General features: G+C 34.0%; 2 protein-coding genes across 5 annotated transcripts; one reads left to right on the forward strand and one right to left on the reverse strand.

Moving 5' to 3' along the window:
• Window positions 1-1,963: 1,963 nt before the first annotated feature.
• Window positions 1,964-3,014, forward strand: LOC130968522 (protein LURP-one-related 17-like). The gene is made up of 2 exons (XM_057893854.1): window positions 1,964-2,347; window positions 2,425-3,014. Exons 1-2 carry the CDS (start codon window positions 2,057-2,059, stop codon window positions 2,815-2,817), a joined length of 684 nt encoding a protein of 227 aa, XP_057749837.1. The 5' UTR covers window positions 1,964-2,056; the 3' UTR covers window positions 2,818-3,014.
• A 99-nt stretch (window positions 3,015-3,113) lies between these two features.
• On the reverse strand, window positions 3,114-7,831 carry LOC130968521 (uncharacterized). 4 transcript variants are annotated; one of them, XM_057893849.1, is made up of 7 exons: window positions 7,346-7,826; window positions 6,330-6,638; window positions 6,092-6,244; window positions 4,898-5,238; window positions 4,153-4,660; window positions 4,040-4,072; window positions 3,114-3,885 (listed from the first exon to the last, which is right to left on the reverse strand). In XM_057893849.1, the coding sequence occupies exons 1-7, from the start codon at window positions 7,512-7,514 to the stop codon at window positions 3,362-3,364; spliced, it is 2,037 nt and encodes a 678-aa protein (XP_057749832.1). In that variant the 5' UTR covers window positions 7,515-7,826; the 3' UTR covers window positions 3,114-3,361. The 4 variants fall into 4 exon arrangements, with proteins under 4 accessions (XP_057749832.1, XP_057749834.1, XP_057749833.1 ...); XM_057893851.1 differs by having other exon boundaries at window positions 6,330-6,634; window positions 7,346-7,421; XM_057893853.1 differs by having other exon boundaries at window positions 3,627-3,885; window positions 4,005-4,072; window positions 7,346-7,831.
• Between the last annotated feature and the right edge of the window lie 1,393 nt (window positions 7,832-9,224).

The following is a 9,224-nucleotide window of genomic DNA, read 5'->3' on the forward strand; positions in this document are numbered from 1 at the left end:
TTTAAAGGTGTCCAAACATACTGTTAAGAAACTGCCATTCAAGCATGAAAAATAAGAAATGCTAATAACAAAGAAGAAAGTATTAGAGCAAGTCACAGTGTCCCGTCATAGGACATAAGAATTTTTCAATTTTAATAGTGAAATTAGTACTTATAATTAAAAAAGTAATGCTACATGATTAGCAATAATTTGTATTTATATTTACAGAAATTTTGTACAGAAAAAATATAATTTGCACTTATATATATTAGAGTTTGCACACATAAATTAATATGGTTTGTATTAATATCTTTTAGAATTTATATACATAAATTAGTCAAATTTATTTATTAAAGACAATTTAATATTTGTGCTGGTAAAATATTAACCCAAAATACTAAAAATTGCTAACTCCAAAAATTTTTCATATTAAAATTAGATATTTTTATTTATTTAATTTAGTGTTATATTTTATTATTTATTTAATTTAAATATTTATGTTATAAAAAAATTAAAATATTTAATATGTATTGATATCGTTGTATTTTTATAAATTGATAGAAAAAAATTTATAAGTTATAAGTTAAGAAATTTCAATTTTTTAAGTTAAATTTCGAGTTCAAGCAATTATATTTTATTTCATTATTTTTATTAAATTATATAACTTTTTTCTTCATTTAATTTAATTCAGTACTATTTTAAGTTTGTTGATTCCTTAATTGATTTTTTTTGGTCGAAGAAAGACATTTAATAAATATTATAAATTTTAATATTTTATAATTTTTTGTATAATTATTTATTTATTATTTATTAGTAACACACATAAAAAATAATTATATTTATAAATTTTGATTTAATATATATATTATTATATAATTTTTATGTTAACCCCCAAAAGTTCTTTTCAATCTCTAGATTACGAGTTCCCCTATCTCAACGAAATCGGAAGATCGAAAATACTCCGAACGAAATCTAAAAAGATTGAATTTATTCATCAAAGATTTGAATATTTATTTTGTAGGAGGCATAGATATCCCTGATGAAGTGAGAGACCACCATGGTGTTGTGCAGGTGACGTTTGCAATTGCATAGAGTATTATATTTCGACACCCATCATGAGTGTTCATACTTCAACTTGTATCTTTATTAAACTGCATTTGTATGTTATTTTCCAAATAGCAATTATAAAAAGGTGGGAATTGGAAGAAAGAAGTGAAAGAAATGACTATGAACAATAATCCATGTGGTCGAAGACAGCAGAACTTCCAAAAAAAGGTACATAAACATTCTCGTCCTATGATACTAGCTTCCAAAAGAATTCCGTGTGCTTCAAAGAATCGTATTGTCCCCCTTGTTGCTAGCGGCAAATTGTAAACCAACTTCAACATTGTTTATCGATAAGTTGTACCACTCGCTCCCTGTTAATATTAAACATCTTTAGCCAATGTTATTATATCTGCTATTTTCATTATCAAAAATGCTATTTATACACTAAAATCAGTCACCAATGTATTTATATATAAATACATTTCAATATGCATTTATATTTCAACGTGTATTTTATACTAGTGGCTGATTTTAATAGTTAATTTTGGTATACACGCATAATCATTTTATTATATTTCATAAAAAAATTAAAACCAACTTTAGTTAATTGACATTAGTCAACTTTAATACTTAAATTTAGAATTAAAATATTATAATTTAAAATCTAAAATTTAAGATAAATAAAATAATTAGAAAAAAATTAATTACCTAACATTGCTCATTCATAAAATGTGTTATCGATATATATGTGACGAATACGAAACAACTTTAAGTAACATTACATCTGATATCTTTATATTTCACAAAATGACAGGGACATTATTTTTAAAATGTACGAATATTACAACAATATTACCTAATATCATGTGCACATTGTGATTTACCTTATAATATATTTTTCTTGAATTCAATGGAAGTGTAACAACCACTAGTGGTGTAAACACGTAGATCATCTTACAAAATTACAATAAAAGCATGTAGTAGACAATGGGGGGAGAGAGAGAGAGAGAGAGAAGATTGAAGCAGAGCGATGAGGGTGTTGTCATCAAGGTTCAAGTTTGTGTCAAGAGCAGTGGCACACGAGGATCATGATCATAGTGAGGTGCAAAGAATAATGTACCCTACAACAGAAGGAACAAGGTTGGGGACTTGTCTAACAGTTTGGAAAAAATCCCTTGTCATTAACTGCAAAGGATTCACAGTCATCGATTCATGTGGAAATCTGGCGTACCGAGTTGACAATTACAGCGTCCACCCTCACCAACTCACTCTCATGGATGCTTCTGGAAACTCTCTCCTCACCATGCACCGCCGCCGCACGGTATATATATTTCCCATTTAAGCATTGCTAAGCGAGTTGACAATTACTCAGATTTGTTGTTTTTGTTTTGATTGCAGAAGCTTGGACTTGTATATAGCTGGTATGTGTACGAAGGGGAGAATGAGGGAAGAGAGAAAGAGAGTGCAGTGTGTTGTGTGAGGAAGCGTGTGAATATCTTGAAGGGCAATGGCAATCCCAGGGTTGAGGCATGCGTGTATTGTCTATTAGGTCCAGAGTCAGATAAAAAACGACATGGACATGCCGCGTTTACAGTTGAAGGTTCCTATGCAGATAGAACATGTAAGGTGTTGGATAAGTCCAAGAGTGTGGTGGCTGAAATCAAGAGAAAAGAAGCCAATTCCAAACACGTTTCTTTTGGGATAGACATTTTTCACTTAATTGTTCACCCTGGCTTTGATCCTACATTTGCCATGGCACTCCTTTTACTACTCGACCAAATGTTCTCATAAATTTCCAGCTTTTAATCCAATTCAAATAAGCAAGGCACACTATATATCATTGTGGTAACTAGTTTCAATTATTGATTTGCTGTGGTTGATAAATGATAATTTCATTAAACTTCACCTCGTCTCTTGAGAGTCAAACCATATCTTCAGAAACCGATATTAGTTCCGTTTCTATGCTTCTGAGGAGCATGACAAACGATTATAAACAATGAAAACTCTCTTAAAATTCAATGCACATAAACACCGCCCGGAAGCACATATTGCTTTAGAAGCCAAATCACAGAGGGAGAGAACTTCAGAATGCTATTGCCTCGTGCTCTACATTAAGCAAAGAATTCTCTTGTTTTGTACACATGTATTTAATCTTACAACATTTGAATCATGTTTGCTCTTGAACATGAGCACTTGCAACAAGCTCATCGCGGGCTTGCAGCTAAAGCAAGCATAATATACTAATATATACACAAAGCAACCTTAAGCTAACCTAACACTTACAAATCACAATGGCAGTCAACCACTAATGCATCTTACACTGAATATCAATTGATCAATCAGACTTGTCTCTTCCCCTTTTCCAATCCGTTAACAATAACTTTCCAACTTGCTGTTGACCACCATAAGCCTTATCTAAATCTCTCGCAGGTGGAGGCATCATAGAATTTTGTCTATGGGTGCTGGCAGTTGTGCGTTTGTTTTCCAAAACTGAGTCCCTAACTGGTTTAGGAGGGAATGACCTACTTGATTTTGAAGTCGACCAAGTGTAGTTTCCCTTTTTAACATTATTATTGTTGGAGTGAACAATATTTTTATTTTCAAAAGTTGAAATCCTTGGCTTCTTTGAGGGCATTATCTGCTCTACCCTTCGGACCACCATGTCAGATCCAGCCACTGAAACAGGTGTCAAGGGAACTTGTTCCAGTTTCTCAGTTGATTTGAAATTGTATGCTTTTGTGGCCTTATGTGAAGCTTTCCTTTGCCATCTTAGGAATCCATCTTGGTTCTGCCTTGGTGAATGAATTGCAATTTCACATAGAGTTCTCGCAGCAGCTAATACTCGTGGACACTGTTCCTCTGCCACAAACAAAATTGTTTAAGCAGAGGAACGGAAAGACATATAGCAAAAAGATCTACTCATGCTAACAGCTTCAGTAAACTATCTATATTGAAAAAGATGTCGTATGGAAACATACATGCAAATGATGTGTTATACTCAGTAATATCATACCATAAAATTTGGTGTCTGCTTGGCTTTCATATTCTACATTTTCAGGACAAAAATCAATCAAACGGCTGAAAGGGAAGAGAGCAAGAAGACTAACAGTAATTAAAAACTTGTACCTGCATTGGCCTGAGAATCCTTAGAACATGTGACGGTAGATGATGAATCGCACTGACGAATAGGAAGATTAGCAAATAAAGATGGACAACTTTTATTGGCTGATCTACCAGTTGAAGGAACAAGGCTCTGATCATAATTGAATGAATCAAGGTTTGTGAAACAACTGCGATCAATAGCTGTAGAGCTAGCAACGACATTTATTCTTGCCCATTTACCTTGGCATATGTTTCTACTTGTTGATAACTTAACCGTGTCAGGGTTGCTTCTAGAATGACCACCAAAACCATGTGACCATGGAAATGCTGGCAAACATGGCCTACGTAATACCTGCTTGCCTGAGCGTAGGTCACTACTATTCTTTGTGGTAATCGCAGGCTTGGATACATCAAGTAGCAAAGACTCCAAATCTCGGGATGGATGGAGTGCAATCCGTTCCAAAACATCTTTAGGTTGACATAATGGAAAGTCAAGTGGACTAGCTCTAGTTTCTGTTTCACTACTAGGATCCTGGATGTCAAGCACCAGTAAGTATAAATTGACATAAAATAGAGTTCATTTGATTAAAGTAAATTAATAATGGCATACAGGAAAAAGCACAAGCAACAATTTTGCTTTAGTGCCAAAAAAATCAAATGCGATGGATGCTACCATTATGTAGCATAGATGACAAGACATGGCATGGCAGTCCATTAAACTTCAAAATTATTATATTAATGCCAAAACTATTTAAATTTTCATACTAACCTTCGTACATGAAGACATGACAGTTGTGCAAGACTGTTCATTATCCCCATCACCAAAACCTTCACCTACACATCCTGAGCTCAATTGGCAATTAGGCATCGACTTATTAGAGGAGCAATCCATCTCAGCCATATTTTGGGTCTGAACAGAGTTTCGGAATTGAATAATAGAGCAAGCCTTCCTGATTGAATTCACAAAACTTTCATTCGTGCGAGATGCATTCTTCCCTTTATCTTTGCTTAAAGAGAGCCGATCAAAAGCTCCTTTTAGGAGTTCATCCAATGGTGGTTCATCCACAAGCGTAGTGGCATCATGAAAGTCGTGTTTCAGACCATATAATCCTACAAGTTTCCGAAAAATTCCATTTCAAATCTAATTAATCTCTAGAGTAATGGCAGCAATTGATGGAAAAATAAATAATAAACAAAGCATTCTTATATTATAGAGATGGTCTAAGCTTAAAAACTTGAAGTATCAATAAGTAAGGAGTTCCTACAAATTGTGGATTGACATAGGGATGAATCAGAGCATAAATAATTTTCTAGTGGGGAAAAAGAAAAGATTATCTAAAATGAACTTGTCCCTTATGTGATAAAGTATGGATTTATCCACTGTTAGATCATTTCTTGGTTACAGATTTGGTGCATGTGTTGACCAAGTATAGTTACATCTGTTAGGCATTATATATTTACTATCTCACTTTAGACACACAATGCCTCCTCATAGAAGCCTTATCATTTCTGTCTTTCTGACTTATGGCCACATCTGGGTTAGATATAAAACATCAGGTATTTCCGTTGAACATATAAAATTGTATTGGTAGGGCTGTAGTTTTGATATGTTTGCAGAACATGCTGCCTTAGAGATAAGAAATGCAATTGAAAACAGAACTGAGATAGATGACTCTATACAGTTCTCTAAGTGCTAAGAAAAGAACATTTATAAAATGCCTTTGAGTGGCGAACATAAGCAAAGCAATACTGATTTCAAAATTCAAGATTCAAACAGTCAACAAGACAACTATAGGTAGGTTAATTAATGCCTACCTGTTAATGCTATAAACACCTTGACCAATCAGAATGTGTATATGTAGGATGCATAGTAAATAAATACAAGAAAACATTAATTTTATGAAGATGGGTAACTATAGGATCTTTATGAAGAAAGACTACTATAGGCCAAATAATTACATACCAAAAAAGTTGTTCCCTCCACAGGCAGAACTGAACATGGATGCACCCATCTTCATAGATGACTCAAATTTTGACTTAACTGATGGGATTTTAAAGTTCCTCCTATCACTACGCTTGCTAGCATTGCTCTTCTGCTTTGATACTTGGATTTTATCTATACCAAAATAAAGTCAAGGGAAAAAGTTAACTGCTTAAAGATACGAAAGTAATTGGTGGTAGTTTATTTAAGCAGAAAATACCTGGAGAAGTACACTTCAAATTCTGCAATCCAAGCTTATCAGAGCTATCCTTTGACTCCTCAATCCCACTAGGGCTAGTAAAATCTTCTAATTGTGATATTCGTGGCTTCTTTGAACATGAACTATTATTACTCCTGCTAGCTTTTGCTGTTTTTCGTTGTAACGGTACACCTTCTAGTCTTGCACTATCTACAGGACAAATTTTGCTAATAACACCAGGCAGATTCTTGGATAACTCCTCACCCTTGATGAGAGAAGGAAACTCGGCATTGGTTTTCATACTTATAACATCTGGTGTGACAACACTGGCTGGATAAAATCATGTAAACCAGTATGTTAAAAGGTTAATAGGACTCAAATTAATAGGTTATACCAAAAATGGCACCACTTTGTATGGATGCATAAAAAAGGCAGTGGGAGGTGGTGCCTAGCCCCAGAGACTTATCAGGTATTATTGGAACCATATCTATGACCATAAGAATAACAGCTATTTAAAGCTAAACAGTCGGGCGAGACTTATGGCCAGTGTCCCGGAGCAGGGGGCATCTTCACCACTGTGCAACAACACTAAACTAGCATATAAATATATGCCATGCATTAGCAATGCAGCCAATGCTCTCTCCATTACAATGGGATTCTAGCTGAGTTATCTCACTAGATTGACAAGTGGAACATTTTCCACTCCAGCTGCAGTTTTAACACTCATTGCCATTGGGATGATTTTCAGTTGTAACTACCATGTTAATGAAGTTATGACTTATGAAGTATGAACTTCCTAGTCAGAAACTGTCCATTAGTGCCCCTACCCCCACCAAAATAAAATAAACAAATAAAAAAAAGTGCAAAAATTCAGTTGGAAGCTGATTTCTCATACAGTTAAGTCTTCACGTCAATCAAACAACAGAATACCACAGATCAAAGCACAAAAGGCAGAGAAATACCTAAAAAAAGAGATCATGCAATTATTACCAATAAAATTAAGGTGAAAAATAGATAAATTTGAAGTGCCCACTAACCAGTTTCAAGAAGACGAGAGTTGCAGCACTCAATTGAGGTAGAATAAGGTCTGTGGGGGCGAGGGTCTTCGTCCTTAACGGAAACCCCAACTCTGCCAAAACCCTCCGATCCCATCAATTTAGGTGCTGCCGCCACGTCTACGGGGAGAGGCAATTCTACAGCATCCATAATTCCATAGACCAAACCAACCAAAAAACACAAGAACTCCCAAAACCCCTTTTCTTCCCTTCTTCAGAAGAACCTCGCAATAAAACAAAGAAAAAAAAACAGAGGGAAATCTTACGAAGAGAGTGATTAGGAGGTAGGAATGGAGTGATAAATAGTGGGATTTGAGGAAGGAGAGTAGAGAGAGAAAGGGGGAAAGGAGAGTGGTTTGGTAGAGACTAGAGAGGTTTTGGGGTTGCGGCTGTTAGAAGCGTATTCTAGGGCAAAATTTGGGGATTGAAAGATCGGTATATATAGTTTTCGGGAAATTGCCGCATGTGTCTACATACACTTCGTCGGTGGGGAATATTCCGGTGAGGCTAATTCCTACTTAGTAACCTTTCTTACGGTTTTTTTTTATTTTTTTATTCTTATTTATTTTGAAGGTTCTTGACGTGGCATTATCCACTTTGCCGAATTCTGAAGGGTGGATGTAACGCACTACTTTGCCGAATTTTAGTGCTCACGTTGTCAACGAGTGATGATCTTCAACACTTATAAACATAAAAATCAAGAAAATGTATTTTGCTTTAAAAATCAAGGTAATTTCCTCATTCTTTTTATTTTAAAAATATTAATTATTAAGACAATAAACATAATAATTTATTTAAAAACTAAAATTCATCTTTCAAATATATCTTTTTTTTCTTTCTTTCTTTAACAAGGACTTTAATTTAATAATAAAAATGAGAAGAAGAAGAATTTGATAGATGAGTTAATTTGATGATTTTCTTTTTTAACTTTTGTACTTAAGTTACTTGGTTGTAATAATTGTTTGCATGTGTATGTCTATTTAATTTCATATTAATATGTTATAAAAAATAACTATATTTATCACATGAAATATTTAAACTTTATTACAAAAAATTAAATTGAGTAAGAACCAACAATTACTAGAATGATGGCAGCATAATTGCACGTTCTTTAAACTTCAAATGCATTCGCTTCAAACGGCAGCAATAGTGTAGCATGCTAACGACTTCATCAAGGGGGTAAACGTGTCGGGAGGAAAATCGCATAATGTGAACCACATTGGTGCATTGGTCAAATTATCCAACCTAACGCATTAGTCAAACTACTTAATTAATTAAAGTTGAATTTCTTTTAGTTTTCATCGTTTATAAAATGAGAGAAAAGAAAAAAAAAAAAAAAGACGCAGAGAGTAAAGAGATTAGGAGCGGTTTAGCAAATAAAAGAAAAATTTATGTTCTTAATTATAAAAAACAGTATTACTAAAGAAATAAAAAAGATCAATTTAAACAATTTAAATTATTTTATTTAATATTTATTTATTGTAAAATGTATTAAATAAAGTCAAAATAATAAATTTTAATATTTTTACCTAAAAAATTGTTTTTCAAGACTTTTCATAGAAAAAGTTATGTAAACCCAAAGGAAAGAAAATGTCGTGTCTCATCTCTGTCTTTCTCTTTCTTTGGCAAACCATTGTGCCTCGTTTGGCTCTACTTCTTCTGTCATTATCGTATTGACTCTTCTACAGATTTTGTTCTGCTAATCTTCGAAGCTTTGTCTCCGCGAAAATTCTATTCTCTCTCGCTGGCGGCTTGTTCTGTAACTATGCAACACGGGAATGTTCCGAAGCGGCGCTCCACTGAGGCTACGGTTATTGTAACTCTGCTCTTTGTGCTCGCCGATAGTTAGTCATGCCGCCTC

The sequence above is a fragment of the Arachis stenosperma genome, chromosome 3 (assembly GCF_014773155.1).
Source record: "Arachis stenosperma cultivar V10309 chromosome 3, arast.V10309.gnm1.PFL2, whole genome shotgun sequence".
In the NCBI taxonomy this organism is placed as follows: Eukaryota; Viridiplantae; Streptophyta; class Magnoliopsida; order Fabales; family Fabaceae; genus Arachis; species Arachis stenosperma.